This window comes from Lampetra fluviatilis, chromosome 26 (assembly GCF_964198595.1).
Source record: "Lampetra fluviatilis chromosome 26, kcLamFluv1.1, whole genome shotgun sequence".
Lineage (NCBI taxonomy): Eukaryota > Metazoa > Chordata > Hyperoartia > Petromyzontiformes > Petromyzontidae > Lampetra > Lampetra fluviatilis.
The window spans coordinates 4,632,025-4,658,992 of record NC_136300.1 but is presented as its reverse complement, the minus strand read 5'-3'; the positions used below and the strand labels follow the sequence as shown (position 1 = coordinate 4,658,992).

Genomic DNA, 26,968 nt, shown 5'->3' with positions numbered 1-26,968 from the left:
ATGTTAACCGTCGAGGGGAGTTGAACTCTTATTACTTGATTGGTATCGTAGCGCTCTATCCACTGCACCACAAAGACAACGCTGTGCCTTATAGCCGTATCAGACTTTGGAGGCAAGTGCTGTTCGTACTGTGAAGACCGGCACGGCACACGAGGGGGTGGGGTGGCCAGCACCACGCCCGACCGCCTTTGTCTCCCCATATAATTTGTCACGAGTGTTGACAGTGAGCGGGAATCGAACTTGGGTCACCAGGTTCGTGGCACGGCACGCTAACCTCTGCACTACCACTCCCCGTTGTCACACACGCACTTGCGTGTAAACACAGTCTTACGCAATCTTAAAAGTGCTGTTAGCGAGCATCTAAAAAGGCCAGTAGTACTCGTAGACTGATACTCATAAATGTGAATGATATTTTCGTGGGTAAACAGTGTTGCTCATGCTCGCACAAAGTATCTTCATTACAATTCTAAATATATTCCAGATGCATAAAACCTATTTCTTTAGTGACAACAATACATTTTGCGATTGTTCTGCTGGTAATATTTCACGAACATCAGCTTCGTTTTTACCATCGTAAAAACGGGGTTACATGGAGCACATATCCGATTGAATTGGACGCTTGTGACCCAACTGTCATGTGAAAAGCACAATGCCCATTGTTCAAATGACTTGAACTTCTCCGATTGTTCATTGCACGTGATTAAATGGCATGTTTATCCTCACAAAGATAAGTGCGGAAGGACCACATTGACTCATTTTTATTAATTAAAAACAGTTGACGGCTTAGGCTTTGAAATTATCAGAACTTTGATCAAAAAGTAGAAATTGGTCCTCCGTATGAAGCTAAATGAGACTTGTTGTGGCGTTTGCAGAGTGTGTGGTGACATTGGGTCGGGTGTGGCAAACGAATTTCGTGTGTTTGGCAGTGGAAGACGATAAATCATTCAATTAACTGTCTCTCACGCCTGACATGAGCGCCCCAGAACAAATATCCACAGGGTGGATCACGTTTGCAGCGCGCACACCACGAAAACATTGAGTGAGCCGGAATCCTACTCCCCCTCAATAAGTCATAGCAGTGATCAGGACGACCCCCCCCCCTCTCCTCCCACCTCCCCCCACAGCATGATGCAATCGGTAACACAATACAATTCAGATTCATGTAGCGCCTAAGTGGTTTGCTGTTGTGATGCAATGGTCAGCACGCTAGGGTCGGGATTGAACGCACGACGGTTGACATCTCGCCTTCATGGCCCCACACTTTCACTAACCCTCAGTGTCAAGTGCGGTGAAGTATGATCAAACAACAACAACCGCCATTCGCCGCTAAGTGGCGGTGACGTCACCACGACGCTTGTGCCAGGCCATGTGCACCTTGAGGCCACGTGAAGTGTTGAACGCCCGCTGGCAGGAGGTCACGGGTAGACCCAGCAGGTGCCACGGGTCGACTGACTGAGATGACCGAGATGACTTGCTGATGCACCACCTGTGCCCCCTATTGTGCCAACTTGCTATGCTTTAGCCACCCGGCGCTCCGCTCGTTGTTGTGAGCGTCGCTCCTCCGCCCTCCGTTGTTGCTGGAGGGCAACTGCCTCCAACTGCCCAGTAGCGTCCTTCACGAGCCTCCTCCACAGAGGCCGATCTTGACACCGCTGGTACCAGTCATCGGCAAGTCCACTCAGCTCCACGTCCTCCTGTACCACATCACTCCATCTCTTCTCTAGCCCGTGCCGCGCCCGTTTAGCCCCCTCGATCCAGCCGAACAAAGCTGTTTAGGCATGGGGTGGCTGGGCATGCGGGCTCCATGACCCAGCCAACGCAGCCTTGCCTGCCGGAGATCAAACAACACCCCCCCCCACACACGGACCTGTGTGATCAGGCCTTCATCCAGCAGTGGATTGATTTGAGAGCTGTAAGCGATTATTGTTTTACTTTAAAAAACGTGAAACCGAAACCGTTTTTGTTCATTTGCACGTGGCCAGTCCCGTTCCACATCACGCGTTACTGAAACGCGTAAGCCAACTGAAATAGGTGCCGGGAACAAAACATTTGTGTTGGCGTCACGCTACCCTGGCGCTTGACAAAATTGTCTCGCCCTGTTTATCCTTGAGCAGGTCATGGCCCTGCCTGATGAGAGACTTGAAATCATTCATTTGCTCCATTTCTTATCTACAGCAATTAATCTGAACTCATTGATCCGGTCGGGCTGCGGGTGCCGAGTGAGAGTTTTGTGAATTCGGTGATCTTCAACGTTCTGTGTGTTGTCTAGCACGAGGAGCTGCATGCCCATTCGATGCATGCTGCACTTCTGTGCTCCCCACGTCTACGCTTTTGGATTTCTATGCAGAGCACGTATTTCACACTGGACATAGGGAACTATTGGGATGCGTCCGAGAGGACGTCCTCATGAGGAGATGGAGCGATGAAATCCGCTCGCGTGCAGGTGCTCGGCGGGATTGTTACATCACGAAACCGCGATGACCAGATGAGGCTTTCAACAACGAATGGCTAATGATTTATGATATAAACTAAAACTAAACTAACCCCAATCTGAGTTTACCAGGTAAGGCCCCTAAGCTGTATAGCTCTTTTTCAGAAGCGACCTGGCCACAAACGATTTCTCAATGAAATAGCTCATCACGTGGAAATTTATAGCAACCAAATGTTCGCTAAACGCGTGACCCCCTGTATACAAGGCGAGGTTGTCAACATCTCGCCACCGTGGCGCTGTTTATTCGCAACAGAAATATGAGCAGAGGAACCCTCGCGACAAACCAGACGGCTCTCACTTTCCACGCTTGCAGCCTGCCGCTGTGTTCACGTGCAGAGGTGAATGGAGTTAATAAACGGCGTTGACCTCCACGAGACGTTGACACCCCCGCTGGGCCGGGCTAGTCACGTGGGGAATAACCCCCCAGCCTGCTGTAACGTTGAAGCAACCTCACACGTCAGAACGTGCAATGCATCAAACTGAAAGCTTAGGGTATTTACAGGTTCATGGACCGTGAGACCAGTTCAAATGCGTCTTTTCTCAATAGTCTGCCCTTAAATGCAAATCCAGTTAAGTGAGGACTCTTACTAGTTGCTGTTAATGATTGACTTTTTGTTGGATATGCAAATTTTAATTGATACTTTGAAGACCTGTTTAATCCATTGAGTCGGTGCTTAGCAACTAAATGAAATCACTTCCCGCCCCCAGCCCCCTGAGCATAGAAGACTGATTTTGACTGGAGTGTAATCGTTTTGAAAGCACGCACAGAGATATATTGAACAGTGCATCAAAATACTCTACTCCCCGTTGGAGCCCTTAACCTTCACAATACCGGGTGCTTCAAAAAAATGTTCACACTTATATGGGACTTTCGTTTTTAATGGAAAAGAACGAATAATTACACTGTAACATGATAACAAATTTCGATTTAAAGCTTTCGTGACTGCAGGGATTCATATTCTTGGTTCTTTCGGTAAAGTCACGTAGAAGGGAAATAATACAATAATAAAAATATTAAACAATAAAATTATCACGACGTTTCGACTGCAACACAAGCAATCATCATCACACATATTTTTATTATTTTATTATTTCCCTTCTACGTGACTTTACCGAAGAACCAATAATATGATAACAAATGTAATGTTAATAGCTTCAAAAAGTAAAAGAGTCTCTACTTGTTCGCCATCATTGTCAACGCGTAGCCTGGAATCTTCTCCAGGTGGTCTCCAGAGCCCGAAGGCACATTTCTTGTGGTGTTGTTGCAAATTCTCAGAAGTGTTAACATTGTTTTGAAGCACCCTGTACAAGGCTTCTTTATTTTTTTGGCCTGCTCTAAAAAAAAACCCAGCACATCGACATATAACACGGCACGAATGTTCAAACGTTTTCAGAGAAGCATGGAGGGGGGGTGATAGGGGGTTGGCGGTGGGGGTGTATGCTTTTGATTAGACCGAGAGACGGAGGAAGAAGAACAACAACACATGGATTAGAGAAGATACGAGAGTTCAGAGGACGCGTTATAAGACGGGGTGATGCCCGATGGTCGGGAATAATGATGGGAGTAGTGGCGGCCAAGGGAAGGAACGCAACTGAGAGAAAGCCCTTCACGAGAGATGGAGCGTCTAAATCGGCTCGTGCTCAAACGCTTGACGTATTGTTGCAGCCTTATTTTTGTTCTGCATTTTAAAAGGCAACTGACAAAAAAAGTTGTACGGTACCATTACGACTGTTGCATTATCATGTTAAGCAAGTAGTGCGTGGATCCGTGAAACACAATTATGTCAGGGTAACAGACACAACTCTTAGAGCTCTAATGGCAATGGGAGCCGTACTATGCAGCCAACTTGTTAGATCCTAAATAATTTCTGAAAAGTTTAATGAAGCTGATTATTTTAATTAAGTCTTTTCAGATGTATTACAATTCAGCTATATATATAAAAGGGAAATGTGTGAGTATGTGTGTCTGTTCAAAATGTTTAGCGTACTTCCCGACATGGAACAAACTTGAAATTTGCCATGTGGGTACTTTCCAGACTGTACACCATGCAAACATTATTAAAATAGACTTTGGTATTTTTTTTTTGTGGGGGGGGGCGCAGTGATGCATATTTTTTGCACGGCAAGTGAGCTGTGACATCACATCTGTCATGTGACCCGCGCATGTGGAAGCGTAACGCAGTGTCGTGTAGCGGTTAGCGCGCTGCGCTACGAACTCGGCGACCCAAGTTCGATTCCCGCTCACGGCCAACAGCAGTGACGATTATTTCAACCGGTCCTGGGCCTCCCCTAGGTCGACTCAGCCTCAAACGAGTAACTGGTGTGGTGTGTGAACATCGCCACTGGGGGGGACAAAGGCGGCCGGGCGTGGTGAATCCAAGCCCCGGGCGAAGCCGGGTAGTCAAGCTAGTTTGGTATTAGCCAAGCACACGAGGTCATGATTGTATTCATTTTTACAGCAGCCACCCATTCGTTTTCATAACTCATGCAAAGTACTGTGTCGTTTTTTTCTGTTGTAGATGAGCTGCTCAATCACTTTGATTACATTTATTCTTCATCCTGTACTTGAACTCCTGAGGGCAATGGGACTTTCCCCAAGACTGACTGCAGAGGTTTGCACATTACTTCATTGAATATATTTCAAGCCGAGGTTAAGAGATCTTATCTATAATTATCGACAATGAGCAGTTTTGCATTCATGAACGTTTTCATGGACTCATTTGGAACCTCCGACTTACCCAATCACAAAAATCACCCAGGCTTGATTCCAATTAAGGGGTTATCTGAAAAAACAAATTTGAGGCTTTTAGAACCCATTCTCAATGTGCAGTGCCTTTGAGAAATATCCGTTTATGGGAGACGGGGTCAGATGATGTTCTGCGCGATGTGTACGTTACAAATCCTTCAACTCTTTGTGGGATCGCACCTGCAATTAGCACTGTTGGCCTATGTACGGCGCGAAAGAAGTTCACACGTACATGCGACAAGGCCATTTCACATGATGCGCCGTGCAGCATCAGCCAACGGCAAAGTCATCGGTTCCCATTACTTCGTAGCGCGATCATCGAATTAGTATTTACTGCATGGCTGATTAAACATTCTACACCTGTGCGTAACTAAATAAATGAAATGTGAATGAATGAGTGGTTAAGTAGGCTAATGCATAAATGCAAATTGGCGAGAGAGGAAAAAAAAACCAGAGCAAAGTGCGGTGTTTTTTGTGAAATGCCCGACACGCATAAGAATGACAGTAACAGCATTTTTGCAATGCGTGTCAAATCTTAACAGCGTTTGTATGAAGAAAAAAACACTTGCCACCGTGCATTGAGTTAGGGAGGCATTAAAGCACTATATGCAATATCCCACGATTACAAACGTTGATTTAACCCAAGCGTGATGAAACACCACGTGAGTTTGTGTGTTTGGAGTGACGATACATCTCCCTTTTGCTCGATTTAGCTGCTTCCCATCCATAGTCTTTATAGATAGACACGTGATGGACGGTGCATCGAATAGACGCTTGCAGTGTATTCTTAAGCTCGCAAAGCGTGCGTCCAATCGCGCGTTTGAGAATCTTAATATTTGCGATTTAAACACATTTGCAAATGTTCCGATTATAGGCTAGGGGAGCTGACAAAGGTGTCCATATGAGGCAAAATAAATGAGAATCGATACCACCAGGAGTAGCGCATTTTAACGAGAACCGATTGTTGAATCGAATCGTGATCACAAATTGTTACATTTCACCAACTTGCTGGTCACGTGAGTCGTCATGTGACGACTTGTTTACAAACAACTTCTCTGCACCTGCCGTCAGGGAGCGATGTGTCTGTGTTCATCGATCCCATGGGCTCCTTCCTTGGAGGGTCCCAGTGTCTAAACGACACAACAAGTCACATTTTTGGATTTTTAACACGTTTGGTTGTGACCACATCTCAAGACTCGATGCAAAGTACAGGCAAAATAAGGTAATTTGAAGAAGAGATTTTATTGAAGATTTTATTTCATATTTTTATTATATGAATCTATGTTGAACTTCTTTTGCACTGTATGTTGCCAACTGCACTAATATGAGGTGCCGGCGAAAGACAACAAACTATGAACACAACAGGGACTTCCTAAAGAATAGAGTTTTCAATTTTTTTAAGGGCAAAGCGATGGGGTGAAGCGTGTGTGAGTGTAAGAGGACAGAGAGACAAACAGTCAGCAATAGCCAGATGGAAAATCGGGACATCTTTGAGTGCGGACTTGAACAGGAGGAGGTAATTTGGCAGTGCATGTGGCCAGAGGGAGGCAGTTCAAGAAACTGGGGGCAGCATCAGCAGGTGAGGAGGAGTTGACCACCAAGAGAGGCGTGCACGCATAAGCACCTGGATTCTGCATGCGTAGACATTGAACTTCTTTCGCACTGCACGTAGCCAACCTTGCCAAATTGTAGGTTCTGGCAGGAGGTGCCGCGGTGATGTCATCGTCGGAAGGATGGAACCCAAATAAGAATGATCTCTCGTAGATGAATACCAAGGCTGCATGTGTGCACTGGGCTGTCCGACACGAGTATGAAGGTTGTTAATGAGAAGTCAAAATAATAATTTACTACGGCGATTGCTGAGGAGCATCATGATAGTTTGTCGCGGTGCCACTGCGTTTGATTGCAATGTCAGTGCAGAGATATCACTAGAAGGCTCTCATAACACGGGTTTGTTTTTCTTATATAATACATCTGGAAACGTGTCGGACAACCTGGCACTCAGCCGAGGTGCATTTTTAAAGATGAAAGCAATTTTACTTTTTGAGTTGCGCTACCCTTTAATGGGACATTGCTGTTTGTGTCTTTAGTAAATTAAAAAGACAGAGCGAGAGAGGGCCTGTCGCATCATTATAAACTCAATTAATTGGAACATTTTAAGACTGCAAATATATTTCGTAACTTTTTGAAGAAATCCAAAAATATGACAATCATTTCACCTACAAACACGCATCGCCTTCCAACGCAAGATTTATTTTTCATGAGGAGCTTTTTTTTTTTATTTCTTCTTACAGAAATCAGGGACCCGGTCCTGTCAGAGTTTATGTGAAGAACACATTTCAACATTGATCTGTCTCCTGTCTCATCTTCGCTCAACAGTGGCAATGGCTAACACCTTGTGCGGTGTTTTATTTCACTTGAGAGAGGACACCGGGAATATTTGACAAAGGCAAATTGATGAGGTGTTGAATAGTTTATTCCCTGATTTGAATAATTATTTGAAGTTATTTTAACGTGTACTCTCTTCAGAGTGGGTCAGGAAAGGCTTGGCTTTTTTTTTTATTACGGTATTCTTTTTACATGCGCCCTCCCTGTATTGGGTTGGTATCGTCAGACCGAATTTTTTATCCTGGAGGAATCCGATGAGCTATGAAGATGTTTTTCACAGATGTCCAGTCGAGACGAGTCGGCAAGATGCACTTAAATACCCACACGTTTAATGAATTAACATAATGTTCATTTGAAACATTTACTGTAGGTAATTTCTTCAGTCAATCAACAATAAATATCCTCTATATGCATATTTGGACGCAAAATTAAAGGATTGTGTACTCTCTGGTTCTTTCGGTAAAGTCACGTAGATCGAAAAAATAATTTTAAAAAATGTATCTACGTAATTTTGCCAAAGTATGGATTCCTGCAGTCACGAAAGCTTAAAATCAAGATTGAAGGATTGTGGTTTAAAATGCAAAAAAAAATCAATTACCAAACGAGTACCAAAATCTATTTTTTTAAATAAAGCAGGAAGATTTTTTAAATGACAAATAGTTTTACAATGTACGCGGTATAGTGCTTTTATATTTTGTGCTATAAATGCTCAACAGTGATATTGTGTGACGTAGTATGATATCAACAGTGAACATGCTTTGGTGGGCTTGCTGTAGGCGTCCACACGACTTGCCATTAAATTACATAACAGATCTACTGAAGGCAAGAGATCATATGCAGAGGATAGCATAATGACGAACTTGCACAGGCAACTGTACAAAGGCTACATTGGTTACGTGATTAGTCAAAGGAACTTAGTTGTATGTGAAAGTATATTTCAAAGGAATACATTTAATACATATTTTGCACACAAACCACACATTTTCTATTGCAGCACAGCGTGTGTAAGTTCGCAACTCTCTGTGATCACATTACAGTGGAGCAGCGTGTGCTTACTGCGTACTGCATGGGTTCTGTAACGCTTTCCAAGGTGCGGTTTTTCCTCGGTCGGTTTTAAATTTCCTTAATGAATGCATTACCGCCCGCTCCCGACGTGTATCAGACACACGGGGCATTAACGAAGAAGGTGGAACAAAACTGGGATGCGTAAAAAGTCGTTCGTAGGTGAGCACGTCAAAACGTTACACGCGCATTTGTCGACGAGATTATATGTAAAATTAAAACACATTCCTGCGGAGGGAGCTGGTAGGAACGTTGGGTTGCTCGGTCAATGGCCAGGTTCAACGGCGGCGTGGTGTATTCCGCAAATTTGCCCGACTGTGAGGACGGGCACAGGCCGGCGTGAGTAGGTTAAACGTTGAGTTTTATAAGGGCACCACGGGGTGACCAGCCCCTCCCCATCTAGCCCCACCCCTCCCACCCTCCACCCAGCCCCACCCTCCCCACCCAGCCCCTCCCCACCCTCCCCACCCAGCCCCTCCCCACCCAGCCCCTCCCCACCCAGCCCCTCCCCACCCTCCCCTCCCCACTCAGCTTCACCCCCACCCTCCCCACCCAGCCCCTCCCCACCCAGCCCCTCCCTCCCCACCCAGCCCCTCCCTGCACGATGGACATAATAATCCCCTGTGGGCTGGTGTAACCAGGAGGTTCCTACCAGTATGAATTCAAAAAAGTGCGTCGTGCTAATTACGTTTCCGACCTTGCCCGGTGAATCCTTGATCTGAATTAGGAAGGATGTTAACTGCAACGTTAACAATGGGATGAGGTTAATCTAATCATCGTTGCCTGATTGGACGACGATATATTTCGAGATCCCCTTTTGAACTTTTACATTGTGTTCTTCACTGTTTGGCGGAGCACGGTGACATTCAATAAATCACTAAATCAAACTTCTTCTTAGGTTTTTTCGGTAAAGTCACGTAGAAAGTAAAATAAAATAAAAAACAAAAATCACGACGTTTCGGAGGCAACACAAGTCTCCGTCATCAGGTGGGACCGTCACAGCCAGATTAGCTGTATCAAGAATCACTAAATCAAACTTTTTTGTGTGTACGGCTATTGTAAAACCGGCCTTCTGTAATCCGCAATGATTTTGTGTCATTCTCTTCACAGGAGATTAATAAATTGTGTCAGATTATAGTAATTTCCGAATTTTTTTTCATCCATGCCAATGTGAGTATATGTTTAAACACTCATATATTGGATGAAAGCATCTTAAAATAAAAATAATGTAGGCACCTTCGCGAAAAAGGGTTCTTCGGCTCCATGTAGCTTTCCTGGATAAATAAGTATATATATTTTAAAATAGGGACCTATAATCCATGGTGCACCGTGGGAGTTAATCATGTAATCCTTGAAATTTTGCGCCGGCGATGCTTCGCAAATTTTAGTAGGAAAGAGCCGTGCGACTTCGTTAAGCTGTGTTGAAGTCGTGGATTCTACGGGAGTGCAACTCCATTCGTGAAAATTCCACTGATCATCGGGGAAAATATGTTCTAAAACGGAAATAGGGCCGATATACTACCTGGGTCTATTTAGGAGGATTTCTTTTTTTAAATCGCTATTTAAGTCTGAAAAATGCAAACATCCTTTACTACCCGACAGCTCACTTCAGCATAGCTCGTCTGCATGATAAACTCAAAATCAAATCATTTGGCTACGAACCTCTCGGTGTGTCCCCTTGCAGCCGTTTGTCTCTCTGTAGTTCTGCTTCGTTCTGCAGCTCCACTTGCTATCTGCATTCTGGGAATTATCGGAATATGGAGTATTGAAGTTCTGCTGTATATTAGCACTGCAAGAACATGCGTGTTTCGTTCAAATATCAACATTGCAACTTTGTTTATCTTTCAATGCGTAATGTGAAAACGTGTTCATTATAATTGGCTTCAAAATAATGAAGGCAACATTAGATGACACGTTTTAGCATGTATCCTGTGTTTTTGAACCTCTTCTTTTTATCTGTGGACTGTTAGCGCGTGTGTGTGTGTGTTACGCTGTATGTGAGAGTGATGGTGTGTGTAGTCGCTTGTGTGGTGCTGGCCACCCATCTACTCGTGTACCTTGCCGGCATTCATCAGTGCTCGCAAACAGCACTTTCTCCAAAAGTCTGTTAAGGCTACAAGGTGGGGGGGGGGGGGGCGTTGTTATTGTAGCTTGTTCCACTGCGTTGGGATTCTGTTGACCTGAATTTGGTATTATGCCTTGAATCTCACGAGAAATCGATATTTAATCGTGGCCTGGACCTCTCCTAGGTTGACTTGACCTGAAATATTTGCTCGGTACGATTGCGTGAACCTCTGTAAATGGGGGGGGGGGGGAGAGACAGAGCCGTCTTGGAGCGGTGCTTACAGAGCGCATTCCTGCGGAGTGAATTTCGGTCCTAAATAGATGCTCACTAACGACACTTTCTCACTAACAGTCAATAAGGTTAAAAGTGGGGTGGGGTGGGGGGGGGGGGGGAAGTGGGGGGACTTTTTTTCATTGTGCAGTCTATAACGTGCTTAATTTAAGTCGGTAGCATTGGCATAGGGAACGGCATTTATTCCGTCGGCAGATCGAGAATCCCAGTTGATATGCGAGCGTGCGCTGCAACACTCTAAATGGAGAGAGGGCACTCGTCAATATCGCCAATGGTAGCGAGACCCCAAATCCATGCTAATAAAGTAGACTCTGGCGAGCTTTGTTTGGATCATACGATGTAAAAAAAAAATGGGCTACAAATATACTGGATTAAAAAAAAAACTCCCTTAATTTTTTGGCTCACGAACAAAAGCCGGAGAGAAATTTCTACAAACAAATTAAATGATTTCTCGGGAACACAAAGTGTTGCCAAAACGTTGCACTCAGTTTTCCTCTTGATGCAATGCCTTTTCGCATTACCGCGACCCATTGTGATGTGCGGACTGCTGCAGGCTCTTGCTTGTGCGTCACATGACATCATCCGAGGTTTCGCTCACATCCTTCAATGTCGGAACATGCAGCGATGGCCATTTCACATTAAAACACTGTCGCGTCCAATCAATTTCACGCCGTGGCTGTAAATTTTAAATCTTACCAATTACTTACGAACCACTAACGGGGATTTGATTGATGTTTGCACGATATCAAAATCGCACACGGTGATTCGTGTTATTTTAAATTGGAACTCGTCGGTGGTTAACTTTTAGGGGTGCTGCAGTGGTGAGATGTTAACTACCTTGCCTGGTACGCAGGAGGGCATGGGTTCGATCCCGAGCCTGACACCTGTATATTTGGAGTTTGCATGTTCTCCCCATGATCGCGTGTCCTTTTTCTCTGGGTCCTCCGGTTTTTTCCTGCACATTTAGAAACATGCATTTAGAGTATTTGGCTCCTATGAATTCTCCTCCGATCAGCCACTTCGTTGTGACCAGGTCGCTTCTGAAAAAGAGATATACAGCTCAGTGGGCCTTACCTGTTAAAATAGAAAAAAATATTTCAGTTGAAATAGGTTTAACAATTCATTTGTCGTGGTTGCTTCAGCACACTTGTTTTTCACGATTATTGAAACGTAAATTTCGATTTCAAGCTTTCGTGACTGCAGGGATTCATCTTCTTGGTTCTTTCGGTAAAGTCACGTAGAAGGGAAGGGAAAAATATAATAAATAAATATATAAATACATTTTAACATAATAAAATAATTCTCACGACGTTTCGGCCACAACGCAAGCACAACGCAAGCAGCCGTCCTCACCTGAGGACGGCTGCTTGCGTTGTGGCCGAAACGTCGTGAGAATTATTTTATTATGTTTTATTTGTATTATTTTATTACTTCCCTTCTACGTGACTTTACCGAAAGAACCAAGAAGATATTGAAACGTATTTACGTTAATGTGAAAATAATTCGATGGCTTTTTCACAGTGAGCCCTCTCGAATAGCAACAAACGTGCAGTGCAGCCATGCATCGGTTTACGTTCATAAACTGTGGGAGAAGCAATTGAGATTCACTAAAGAGTCGTTAAAGATTGTTCATTAACTTTGTACACTGTTGAAGTGTTCGCAATTGAATAGCGAGGCCACACTGTATTGCACTAATTTGTTTGTAATTGTGTGTTTTTTATTTTGTTGTTTTTTTATCTTGATAAAACGGGAAGGGGCAAAGGAATTCGGCAGACAAAAGCCCGAGGTGCCAATTTGTTTGCAATTGTTCAATGTTAATTATATCTGCGCGAAGTTAGGTGGGTTTTTTTTTCTCGCTGTGCTCTCTTACGTTTGATCCTGCGTTTGAAATTTCTAAGAACTGCAGGAGGTTCTCATTGTATACTACCTGTTATATAAAAAAAATCCCACTCGTATAATTTAAAAAGTTTTGTAACAGAAAATGTTTTTGCTATAGCAGCGGTGCCAAATTAGATTATGAGTATTAATGTGGATATGCATTACACTCTAGTGAGTGGGGCCATGTTCGAGTACCGATTACCAACTCTCGCAGTGTTCACAAACGTTGTAAAACATTTTATTTCGTTTGCATCATTATGACGAGGCTGCCTCAGTTGCATGAATATAACAATGCTGTTGGCGTATAAAGAACTGTAGATTAAGGTATGCAAGTTACAATATTTATTGATATGCTATACCAAGGGTTATTGATATGCTATACCTAGAGTTATTGACACGCTATATCAAGGGTTATTGGTACGCTATACCTAGGGTTATTGATATGCTATACCTAGCGTTATTGATACGCAATACCTAGGGTCATTGATATGCTATACCTAGGGTTATTGATACACTATACCTAAGGTTATGTCCAGAACAGTATGCAATATTTGTCTTCGTGCAAATGGAGGTCCTATTTTTAGGGGCAGTTCCAAATTGTTTCTCGCTGATCAGGCCACTCCAGAGAAATCCGGAGTGTCACTACACTTCACCACCACAAACAACGTGTCTGCCAACTAACTGCAGTGCAGATATTTTGCGTGTGGGCAGACAAACTTAAATAAGGATATCATCGGACCAATGTTATCGAGAGCCCCACCACACATTGCCATCACTCCCTTCTGCGAGACCGCACGTGTGTTGCAATGTTGGCAACCTACATCACAGGTACGTTCTCCCACAATAACTTGAGATCTTCCTGACGCTTCACGTGTTTTGGGTGCCCCAATCAAATACCTGTTCCAGTAGCCTGTACTTGGATATCCTGTGCATATGCTCCACACATCCGTGACTTCTCTCTCCAATTACATCTGCGACATGTTCTTGCCAAGCTCATATTCTGAACTTTCAAGTTGCTCGGGACGGCGATGGCGGCGGTCGAACGATATCGTCTTTGAAGCCGTATTGTCACGACAAGGATCGACCGAGCGCTTCACAACTATCTTGTCTCATTGCTTCACTTGAGTTCCCATATTGTCTCATTCTTTGACACTTAGGATTTTGCGACCAATATCATCCATAGCAAAACAGGAGGACTTCACAAATCTGGCTGTCGGTTGATGAAGCTAGTTGTAATTACTGGCGAAACGTCGTACTCAGATTGTAAATGTTGTGGCTTGGCTCTCCAACACACCGGTTTGCTGTACTAGTAACGAATTAGAATGTTTTGTTTACGTGGCAAACCTTACTAATTGGCTGTGCCAGGTGGTGGCGGGTTTAACGACATTTATATATTAACGTGATCTAACCCAAAAACAGCCTGTATTATGATGTCTCATTCTTTGTTGACGTGTGCTTTTTTTCTCCGTGACCCTGCAGTGAAGGCGACTATCCTGCAGTTTCAGAGTCCCACCACGGGGCTGTTTCTGACCAAGACCGGCGGGGAGAACAACGAGTCCAAGGTTCGAGACAGCCTGTACTGCGCAGCGAGCGTTTGGGCCCTCTCCATCGCCTACAGGTGAGACTTGTCGGTGGGCGGTGGGGGGTGCTAGAGTAGGAGGAGGCCTCAAACAAGCCTTTATTCACCAGGCAAATCCAGTTGTAGAGATCGCCCACTGATTTGTAATGTTTCACTTTCTTTTCGGCGAGTGTTTGAATTTTTGTGAAAGCGATGGATCCACGTCTTACGAAGGAGAGAGACTTGGAAGATTTAATGAGTGTATCGAGATTGCTAGAGGCTTTGAATTAAAAAGATGTTTTCTTCTTCTGGAAATCCTCTATTAATTCGGTGGGGTTGTCACGTGACCGAATGTAAATCGTTATTTTTGATGACGTGATTGTAGGAGTGAAGTTTTAGTGGCCGAAAAGGAAATGTCCGAGGTGAATTAAACTGCTCGAGTTTGTTCATCCAGGAATGTGTTGCCGCATCTCAAGGTGCACTTTCTGCGAGGTCTTTGCCCAGTATCTTCAGGGTGCTGCAGTGTCGAGATGTTAACGGCCTTGCCTGGTGTACAGGAGGTCGTGGGCTCAATCCCAACCCTGATGCCTGTATATTTGGAGTTTATATGTTCTACCTGTGGTTGAGTGTATTTTTCTCCGGGTCCTCCGCTTTTTCCCTCCACATTTAGAAACACGCGTTTAGAGTATTTGGCAGCGAGAAATTCCCACATGACAAGCCACTTCATTATTTGTGGGCAGGTCACGTCTGAAAAATACCTCTATAGCTGGGTGGGCCTTACCTGATAAAATAAAAAAAAGAGTTTAGTTTATAGTAAAAAAATAAATCGTATTTTTTTTGTGTGGGTGAAAAATTGTTGTGCCAAGGACAAAAAAAAAATTCTAATAGTCCAAGTGATTAACGCTAACAAAGACCCAATGCATGTGTTGGTGAATGTTGGTGAATGTTCCTTTGGGGACATTTTTCATGAAAACTAGCACATGGCCCCATCACCAGCAATGGGGTAAATCGTCCAGATGTGAGTATGGTGCCAAGGCCTGCAGGCACCTGATATTATTGTGTAAGCGGATGTCAGCCCTGACATTCCTTCTTTTAAAATGTCTATCAGTCGATCGTAACTCAGATGTGGTCGGTCATGAAAAATAAAAAATAAACTATTACAAAGTGTTGAAAGAAACGTTTTTTGATGGCATGGCTTATCAATTCCCACCTGACATTTTGTTTGTGTGTGATACAAATCTGGGTATGAAATACTTTTTGCGTTACATCGTCTCCTTTGCAAGAGATAAAAAAAAATGGGAATCGAGCAATGTTGGAATGCTGACAGAGGACAGGCAGAACATTTGGACAACGTGCTATTGTAAAATGTAGCGTAAATAACAGCATAAAGCAAAAGTGAATGTCTACAAGTATAAGAGGCGCATGAGATGCGTATTGTTTTATGAATGCCTCTTGTGGCTTAGCCCCAGGTGCAGCCTATCCACTGCACCAGGTGCATGTGGCATAGGGTCCAGCCCTCGGGGGATCCATAGCATCACAGCTTCAAGGCTTCCCCCGCTGCTCCCACTGATAATAAACTCAGACCATAGGAAGCGATGCATGCCCATCAGTGCCCGATTTTGCAGCCAGAGCAGACAGTTGCCTGCAGGCCATCAGCTGCTTGCACAAGGGGGTCAGTAATAATGTAGAGGAGGGGGGGGGGCATTAAACACAATATGAGCTTGTGTCTGGGATGCGACCTAAGTAGAGATGTGGTCTAATGCCATTAGAATAATGACGGGAGAGAGAAGCCACACACATTCTTGTTTTTGGAGCGACTGTGGGAGGGCTTTTTGCCCTGAAAGCAAACAGGGCAATGAATTATTTTAGTGGGCACTTTAGATGTGTCAGGGCACATGAGGGTGCAAACACTGCCCTACCGAAATGCCCGATTGAGTGAGTTGGTGCCGACTGCTCGGGCAGATTGCTTTCCTAAATGATTTACCCGCTTGCTGCACCAGCAACCACAGTGACATAAACTTTGATGAATTCAAAGTCGGTATTTGTGCGGGAACCCTGAGTTTTAAGAGGCCTTTAAGCTAGCTCTTTAAGTGACTCATTCGATACACGGTTGATTCAATGATGCTGTTGGCTAGGCAGTTAGATGTTAAATCGTTAACAATAAATTAGAGCCCTTGGTCAATAATAGTTGCTGGATGAAGGCCTCGTCTTTTGTGTCATGGCGTATTGTTTGACCATACTTCACCATCCTGGTTAACGTAGGCGGCGGTGGTGGTGGGGGGGGGGGTGTGCAAGATTGGCTCAGATGCCATTCGTGGCTGATGGTAGCCATGACATGTAGTCCATAAGAGGTTATGTTGGGTTAGCGGCAATATAAATGTGCCTTTAAACCCACCACCACCCGACACCGCCACTTAGTAATGTTTGTCACGTGAAAACATGGCAATTAGTTACCGGTTCAGCACACCGTAATTTTGGAGAGTAAATCCACAACATTAACATGATTCCTTCTTGGGATTTTAGATAAAGATGTGGACAGGACCACATTGTTCCCAGGTCGTTTCGCTCACAGTCTTGAATTAGGACTACTTGGTAAATCTTCTTGGTTCTTTCAGTAAAGTCACGTAGAAGGTAAGTAATAAAATAATAAAAATAAAACAAAATAAAATAATTCTCACGACGTTTCGGCCACAACGCAAGCAGCCGTCCTCACGTGAAGACCAGGTCTGTCGGGGAGACAGCGTCTGAATGAAACACCACTACGCTTGGAGCATATATTTAAGCTGGGTTGGAAGGGGGGAAGGGCGCCTTGACAAAATAATTTGCATAAAATGAAAACACCACCACGCTTGGAGCGTATATTTAAGCTGGGTTGGTAAATGTGTTAAACATGACGTGGAGTGTCAACCACTGCGCTATAGCTATAATTATACATCATTTAATGTAGCTGAATGCATAACATAGTTTTGTTATTGTATTACAATATTGTCGTATCTTTATATATATTTTAATGGCTTAATAGAATTCAAAATACTAGCTTATGCTTACAGTAATGACCAGTCCGAATTTAACCACATTTATGGTAATAACCCCCTGCTACGTACATTGTTATGACACAAACACAATTACTAATAGCTTATATGATCACAATTTAATTTTAACAATACTTGCAAGAGAATGCAATTGTGTAGCTGTCACAGTCAACATTGAACAAACCACTCATTCATCCACCCGTGATTACTAAATCATTATGTTCCTGGTGATTTCCTCAAATTTTATATCGCCATGCTGTCCGTGAAAATATTAGATCCGTGGACACCAGCCAAGATGTCATTTTTACAAACACTCAAAGTGGATGCAGGTAACAGCCAGTTCATGCTAATAGCCGATGGTGACGGGCATGAAATGCAGAGTGGCTCGAATGCACTGGGGGCAGAGCTTCAAGGCGTGTGCTGTGGTGAGGGTGGAACGGAGTGTTGCGAAGCCTTTGACACGCCGGGCCGCGCAAGATTCTGTACGCTCGGTCATGTCTGTTCACATATCTGTGCCGCTGTGAGCCGTGCGCCCTGAAGGATTAAGAATGATATTAAAACAAATGAAAGCGAAACATGACGATATGGCGTTAGAAGTATGGTGTGAATTATTTGTAACTCCCTCGATGATCTTGAGCACCCCCCCTCCCCCCCCTTAGGAAAAGGGTGTTGCGCTGCATTGTGCCCACCCATGCATCCTCCCAAGTGAAACGTTGGCGTAATCGTTGCGGAGCGTATCATTATTTCCGTCTCACCTGGAATTTCTATTCCTTTCGCTGTTTGTATTGTACTCGTGGGTGTGCAGCCGCAGGTTAATTACATCTCTCGTGCGTGCAGTATTTGAGTAGGAAACTAGAATTGGCAAGTTGCGTAGAAAAATTGGAATGCGCCCGAGGGTCCTGGGAGGCAACACTGTGACGTGACTTGATGTTAAATTCTAGATTTGAAGCTTTCGTGACTGCAAGGATTCATATTCTTAGGTTTTTTCGGTAAAGTCACGTAGGTAAAAAATGAAAATTAATAAAAGTAAAATAGAAATAAAATAAAAATCACGACGTTTCGGAGGCAACACAAGCTTCCGTCTTCAGGTGGAACCGTCACAGCACGATAGCTGTATCAAGTGAGAGAAATTCCAAGAAAACAATATTTGTATTTCATCCACACCTAGTTTACACAACAAAGGCTCATTCCTTGCAGCGTGCTTCAGCCGCACCGAACCTCACAAAAATAATATTCAGGGCCTACCTTGGCTCCTCCCACCCTCAACCGGTATATATACAAATATTGTTTTCTTGGAATTTCTCTCACTTGATGCAGCTATCGTGTTGTGACGGTTCCACCTGAAGACGGAAGCTTGTGTTGCCTCTGAAACGTCGTGATTTTTATTTTACTTTTATAAATTTGAATTGATGTTAAATCTTAAGAATCTTTGTCATCTCTTGCTTCGCTGTTGTCTCTGCCCTGCAACTTGTTATATCCACAAGGCTGCAGCTGCCAAGAAGCACACACCTTCATTGTCGTTGTATGTATGCCTCCACAGCTAGACCATCATGCGATTTAACTCACTGCTTCTCTCAAGAGTGTGACGGTTTGATTTTATGAAAGTGTATCGATGCATCGATGCTTTTTTACATGCTTTATAATTGCTGAACTGTGAAGGATTTATTTTTAGGGTAAATCAATTCCATGTAGCGGTTATAAACAGTAAATTCCAGCCATTCGCAGTCCACTGACACAATGAAGACCTCCCTATGTACTGTCGGCCACGTTTGTTTACCATACTTCACCATGCTGGTCAGTGTGGGTTGTGAAGGGATAGTGGTGGATGAGGGGATGGTAGGACAAGACCAAGTTTGATGTCACTTGCAATTGATGTTGTGGCTGGCCAGGAATCGAACTCAGGTCTTGCCGTGTTCATCGCCCAGAACGCTAACCACTGCACCGCCACTCCACCCTGTTGTCGACATATAACGGCAATGATTTATTGTAAATATGCAGTGGCACATCTCTTGATAATGAATTGAACAGATTTATGCCTAAATATGTGTTCCTTCTCCTTTTCATTAGGAATGTTTGAGGTAGATGTTTTTTTAGGTAATGCTTATAAAAAAAATATTGTAAATTTATATGAACAAAGGCGGAAAGTTTATATACAGTGTTAGAAAGCTGTGGGAATAGAAATGCCAATACACCAAAGTTTAAAGTAACCAGCAAAAAAAATGAGATTGTCTATTTTCAAAAAGCTCCCGATGGATTTCCTGAGGAGTGTTGTGAATGTCAATGATGGAAATTACCTCCCGTGAGATGACATGGCATCTAATGTTGGTTGCTAAGAGCACTTTGGAAAATACCTTTATGAGAGGAGTTACAAACTTTGCTCCGTAACCCAACACCACTTGCATTCACAACTGCAGAGTGCATTCCTTAAATGCCCGTTAACTCTCACTCACACGCCCATAACTAGTAAGGTTTAATAGGAACCAGCAAACACGTGAATAACGTTTTTGTTTAATATATACTTTGGTATAATTTATCACGTGGGGTAGAGTAGTGGCGCAGTGCCTGGTGTATGCCGCTTTAGATTAGGTAACCTGAGTTAGATTCCTGGCTGTGACTAACATCTGTGCTGAGTGATATCTGAACTTGTCCTGCCCTTCCTGCGCCCTGTACTTAAACGTGTGGTGAAGTATGGTAAAATAACCTCTGTGACGGACATGGAGAGGCCTTCATCCTATATGAGGGCGGTAAATGGGTCTATTAACTTATTTATTGATACAATTCGTGTTTTATGAGTGGGAGCCTTCGTTGATTTTAGACAACATTGAATGTGTTGCTCCATTAACTTTTTCCTGTTAATGTAACATTACAGTCAACGTCTTTGCAAGTAATTATACAAGCATTGGGACTCCCTGAACGAATACTGTAATCTAATAATAATTACAAAATGGCGATATTAGAAGCCTTTATAAAATCAAAAGTCTGAATATGCTTTTTTAATATAAAAATGAATTACATGTTCCATGATTAAATTATAAGCTGAATTTAAGAGCTGAGAATCCATTTAAATAAATTACAATTGGCGAAAAAAGAGAGAATTTCGATTTAAAGCTTTCGTGACTGCAGGGATTCATATTCTTGGTTCTACGTGACTTTACTGAAAGAACCAAGAATAAGAGAGAATTCGTTTAAAATTGTTGACCGTTTGAACCACGTCAAGCCCTTGATTCCTTTGCACTAAGTCTCCCTCTTGGGACTTTATATCAAGGTGTGGAAGGGACCACACAATTCCCCAGCTTTTTTCGCTCAAAGTCTTGAATTGTGATTACTTGGAAAATTTAAATTCACAACGGCGCCGTGCCTTTTGCGAACGATTTAAATAAATATATGCAAAAAGCAATTTGCGTCTAAACTTTCTGAAACGTAACGTGGTGTGTTGTTTTGTCCCTTGACGCGTACAAATAACCGATGAATATTCATGCCGAGCAGGGGAACTGCACAGAAAGTGAAAAAGGGATTTTTATTTATTTACATCTAATGGACTTTTGAGTGTTCGAAAAACCCACTTGTGGTTAAGGTAGCCTTTACCTTTTAAATACACCAAGGTGACGTCTTCTCGGTCCGTGTTTAATGCGACTTGTCCGTAAAATTGATTTCTCTGCCCCCCGTACGATTGTTGAAATGCTAAACTGCTCCGAGTCAATACATCCAAGCGATTTCTGCTGAGCCTGGAACTCCAGTGACACGGAAGAGGGCCGACCCGTGACTCTGCCGCTGTATAATTTGCGAATCTGAACGAGCGCCTTCCTTCCGGGGAAATAATGCGCCTGCACTGACTTTGCGGACGCTGCTGCTAATGCGGCTCGTTGGACTTTTTTTTTATAGTGGCAGGTCGGGGGGGAAATTATGTACGTGTGCAATCCAATGTTTTTCCAGTACTGACAAGCAAAGCGTTGTGCCGCCTGGTTTGAAAAGCGCAGGTTCGCATTGGCATCAACATTGGCCCGGCATCTGCGCGTTCGCCCGCTTGTTTGCGGAGGTTCACGGTTCAAACCAGCGGGCCGCCCTGGTTATCACTGCGGGTGTTAATAATTATCCACGCTCTCTGCTTCAGAGTGGACGTTAAAGATCCCCTCACATTGCCAAGAGTTAGGCCCATTGGTGTTCCGGCTTTGGTCTCCACATGGGCATGCGGTATACTCTGTGTACACATAGATGCCTCTTGTGTGTGTGAGTGTTCCGTAGTGGTTGTCTATTATGTTTCAGGAAAGGACAGCCACTGTCAACTCCCGCAACGAGTGGTGCTCTATTGAATGACTCGAGGGGTGATGGGATGAGTACACTCGATCTGAGATCTGAACCCATGGTCTCATGAGTTGGAGCCATACTGTATTGAACTAAACTATGTTGCATTATGCTGACTAAACTATCTTGTGACAAAAATACAAAAATTCCAGCTCTTCTCATTCCATCACTGGATGAAGGCCTCCCCCCCCCCACCCCCTGTCAGTGATGGGGTGTTTTTTTTTCACCACACCGCTTGGTGCTGTTTGGTAAAGGGGATGAAAGGGAGGAGCCGTTATGATATCACTTGTCAGGAATATCAGCCGTGGCCAGGAGTCCAATTGGGGTACCGGGTTCATAGTGCAGTGCACTAACCATTGTACCACCGCCCCACGCCAAATCTATAATGCGGCTGTATATGCTTTGAATGCTCTATTTTGTATTTACTTATCATACGTGTATATGTTATGTTGCATGTATAAGTACAATGAATGTGTGTTTCAATGTGTGCTTACATGTACGGGTATGTACTTGATTTATATGCTCAATAGGTTGGTATACTGTATATTGTAATCTCTTCGAGTGTGATCGTTTCATATCTCAGAAGCTAAGCAGAGCATGAGCCTGGTCATTATTTAGATGGAAATAAAAATTGGCTGCTACAGGGAAGTGCTATTGATCGGTCCGTAAAGCAGCCAATGTTCCGACTTGGAGCGGCGCTGCAATGGGTGTCTCCCACACATTTCCAGGGGGGCTGCAGTGGTTTAGTCAGTGTCGTGACTGCAGATGTTAAACCATACACTGGGTAGTCTATGGACATTAAGAACCCTTGGCATTTAAAAAAAATAAAATACCGTGGCATTGACCCCCAGTGTCAAGGCTTTAATCTTGCCGCAGGTCAATACAAATTTGGCGCTGACCAAATTCCCCGTACCTGGGTAATTTTCAAATACCAATTGCTCCCCTGTGACACGCGATCTTAACTGTAGGTGTCAGTAGATCTGCCCAGCATAAATATGTTTTTTTAAATTAAACAAATATTACAGTGTCATTTAGCCCTGTATGTCTATACTTAACTCCGTCAAGAATCTATGGCAACAGATTATAATTCGTGTTCACGCAGCTCCGAGGCTGACTTCATATACAATTTGCTGAAAAGCGTTAAAATTTGATTTAACCTCAGATTTCAATTATAGTCTCTTTTGTTCATGTCATTACTAGTGTGAATAATTGAGCCAAAATGTGCTAATATGGTCTCGGGTTATTAATAATTTGTACAAAATTGTAAATTGCTGGTGTATGTTTTCATGCAAAATATTTTTGTCACAAAATGTCCTAGTTGTTGCTTAATTGCCAAACGGTATATTTTTAGTTTATTTATGAACTGATTTGTATTATGTTTTTTCCCCCCATCAATGAATGTAGGCTTCCTGCTTTCAAAGTAGATTTTTGTAAAATGCGGATATTGTTAAAATACCATTATTTTTCCGTTTAATTAGTGTCATTTTTAGAAAACCACTTAAAAAATAATGAAAAAAATATTAATCGTGTATTGAGCTAGAAAAATAAATCTCTCGCTACAGCGGCGAGATGTTAACTACTTCGGAGGCATGGGTTCGATCCCAACCCTGACGCCTGCATATTTGCAGTTTGCGTGTCTCTATCCCTGTGGTTGCGTGTATTTTTTTCCGGGTCCTCTCGTCTTTCCCCCCACATTTACAAACATGCGTTTCGAGTGTTTGGCTGCTGTAAATTTCGTTGAGCTATCATTTGTGGCCTTGTCGCTTCAGAAAAAGAGCTCTATAAGCTCAGTGTGCCTTATCTGGTAAAATAAAAATAGTTTATAGCGTAAATTTGAATCCATTGACGGTAGTGCAAGTCGGCAATCCAGCAAATGTCATCAAACTCTCCCCTTCCCGTGGGCATCGAGATGCCGCACAGTGGCTCGCCAGGAGAAGGTGGTACAGCAGCAATTTGAACTCCACCTGTTCCATCTGTGTGGGATAGAGTGTTTCCCCTTCGCACGCGTGGGTTCCCTCTGATTGCTTTGGTTTCCTCCCACGTGTAAACACCAATTAATTGGCCAATAACACCTTAATATATAGAGGACTGCAGAGCTTAGATCAATTCTTGGCACCTGGCTCACCGCTTGGCTGCCTTCCCGCTTGTCTGTGGTTCCTGGCGCCTCTGAGTTTCTCTCTACGCCAATGAGTGAACACCGTGCCCGGAGCATTACGTATACACATTAATAGTAGTACTTATTTATTTAGTTTCATGCATTGTCTCATGAAATCAATAATGCAATTTCATCTGCAGAAAGCCATTCATGCCGAGTCAACCATTGAGTACTCTCTACTCTGAAGAAGGGGGACATTGCATGAATTGTCAATGTGTTTACTTTCTATATATTTTTCTATAACAAAGCAGTGGTGCATTTGGTTAGTTTTATTTTATTGATTAAAACTTTTTGACAAGTTCACCTTTTGTCATACAGGAGGCCTTATTTACAACATTCATTGGCATTATTGTTGATTGGTTGACAGACATGGCCGGAGGGAATTGGCTGGCACTTCAAACTTAACATGTTCCATCATTCTGCCTGCATCGTGCAAAATCTACCCAGGTGCAGCTTGTGCCCTTGTCTGTGTATCCCATTGCGGTGAAGTGCCAAGGCTCGTGGACTAAACACCCGGCACATTGTGCCATGTCAGCTAATCTGCGTAGAAGCTCAAGTGGTCTGCTGTTTACTTTAAAAGTGAATTTAGAAGATTGGTGTATTGGCGCACGGCAATAAGCAGGATAGTCTTTTTCTTACCTCAAGAACTGTGTAATGTGTGGATTGTGCAACACTGGCAGTAAAGAACATTTAAGTCATGGACATTTTGCTACACAGAGTGTTGGAATGCACAGCAGATAAGCTGCCTGTTTGTGACATAAAGGAGACAAAATGAGAGGAGGCCTTAAGGTGTGGGATGTTCTGTTTTTCGCCAATGTTCTTTCAACTCAACTCGTTATTCTTTATGCCCTGTCCCAACCCCTTACCGCTGCCCACCTCCCTCTAACTTCTCACTGCCGACCACACTGAACGATCACATTGTTGCCCGCAGGCGCCTGGACGATGACAAAGGAAGGACCCATGAGCTGGAGCACTGCGCTGTCAAGTGTGTCCGAGGCATCCTTTACTGCTACATGAGGCAGGCTGACAAGGTGTGTTATCACGCATTGCCCTACCGGGACACATCAACTCCCGAGGGCCATATGAAGACCCCCTAGCCATACGTACTGTTGGGGCTTGTGCCGGCTATAACAGCACCTGTTTTAGCCGGAATGGCAAATGAATTAGTGTGGCATGGCCAGCAGCACCATGCCTAATCACCTTTGTCTCTCCCGGAGGGCTGGAACAATACATTGAAATAGATTCATAACCCATGTGACACTTCTAATGTATTCGCCCAAGAACCAATATTTGTCAATTATGCGAACGATCAGCAAGATTTATGCTCTTTTTAGGGTACATTCATTTTTTGTTTTGGTCACACTGGCATGGCACTGAGAGAGAGCCATTGTGATTGAAAATTTCATAAAAAATAGAATAAGCGTACATTACAAAGCCAGGTTAGGTGACACGGTTATCCTGACTTCCAGGATTTTTATTCTGATTTCCTGTATTTTGCTGACGATGTTTGATGTGGTTTCAAGCAAAACATCATCACCAATTTCAGGTTGTGAGATTGGTCCTATAACTTACTGGTTAGATGTGCATTAATAACTGTTGCATTAAAACGCGTGTACACGTGACCATTTTATTTGCTTGGCTGCGTAGAGTGGTGGAGGTTATTGTGACAAGACATTGTCCAGATCATGACATGGCCTGACCAAGAAAAAACAATTGTGAATCACAATCTTGGCTGAGAAAACCTACATATCTGGCTGCTTTTCGGTAGAATAATAAAGTGATGGAACACGTTTTTTTATCACTATAATTAAATATCATTCCATCAATAAAGGAGCCTGCCAATACATTTTTCCAAAGAGCATTTGTTTAAGCAAGGGATACCACGTACAATTTTAGTTGCATTCTAATATGGGGGTCTGTGAGATGCTTGGACTTAATAATACCCCCTAGCATATGTATCTTACCACATCCCCCAGTGCATCTACTGCACACACTCGTGTTTGTCGTGTGTGTATCGGGGGTGGTGCTGGCCACCCACCCCCTCGTGTGCCGTTTCGGCCTTCATGGCTGCTCGTTACCAGCACTTGCTCAACAGTCTGTTAAGGCTATATGGGGGATCTTTGTATCTGGCTTCTGGTAAGCTTTGGTATTCAGCACAAGCTGGATATTTTGGCCTATAAAGCTCTGAGCGGTCTTGGACCTGCGGGCCCGGTTGGTCCCTTGTTCGACCGGGGGCCTACTTGCGGCGATCCTCAAAGCAGGGCCTTACTGCCAGCCACGGATCCGGCACCCGATGCCCCCGGGTGGTCGTGCCTTCTTGGGTGCCGCTCCTAGGACCTGGAATGCCTTGCCAGGTGCAGCGCCGTGCACTCAGATTACCCCGTGTGTTCAGGAGGGGATGAAGGGACTCGCTATCTCCTCGTTGATTTTCCTTCGTAGTAGTACTTGTATGCTGTGTATGCTGAACTTTTTTCGCACCGGACGTAGCCAACCGTGCTAATCGGAGGTGGACAAGAAACTAAACGCAAAAATCCGTTCTCAAAAATGAGTTTCAATTTTAAATTTAAAAGTGCACAGCTCCAGTGGCTTCCTAATATTGGAAGGAAGAGCGTTCCAGACCGTCGCGAAAGCGCATCTGAAAGCGCGCGATGTGGTGACCATCATTTTTCGATGGTTAGCCAAAAGTCGCTTTGAGGATGACCGGACTTTGCGTGACTGTTTATGCTCCTTGACGAGATCAGCAAGATATTGTGGTTCCTTTGTGGCAAGCACATTGTGTTTAATGAGCACGACCTTATCGTTTCCATATTTTACCTGATTGCATCTCCGAATTTGTTTGTACGATGTTTTGTTACCCCCTTGAGTGGGTGGGGGCAGGGGTGATATTACATCTCAAATACAACCTTAAAAATGTCACGCCCAATCCCAGCCACACTGTGTATTCCACTGCTACTCTAGGCTTTCGATTCGGGTGCCCAGACGGTAAGGGTGAGATTTCAA

General features: G+C 43.7%; 1 protein-coding gene across 3 annotated transcripts in view; it reads left to right on the top strand.

Annotated features, from left to right (window-relative positions):
- The window catches only part of PHKB (phosphorylase kinase regulatory subunit beta), a 196,015-nt gene that overhangs the window by 19,458 nt on the left and 149,589 nt on the right, over positions 1 to 26,968 (top strand). For all 3 annotated transcript variants that reach the window (XM_078868562.1, XM_078868560.1, XM_078868561.1), the window contains 2 exons: positions 14,401 to 14,539; positions 24,900 to 24,999. In XM_078868562.1, the coding sequence (XP_078724688.1) occupies positions 14,401 to 14,539; positions 24,900 to 24,999 (239 nt within the window). The remainder of the gene's footprint in view (positions 1 to 14,400; positions 14,540 to 24,899; positions 25,000 to 26,968) is intronic.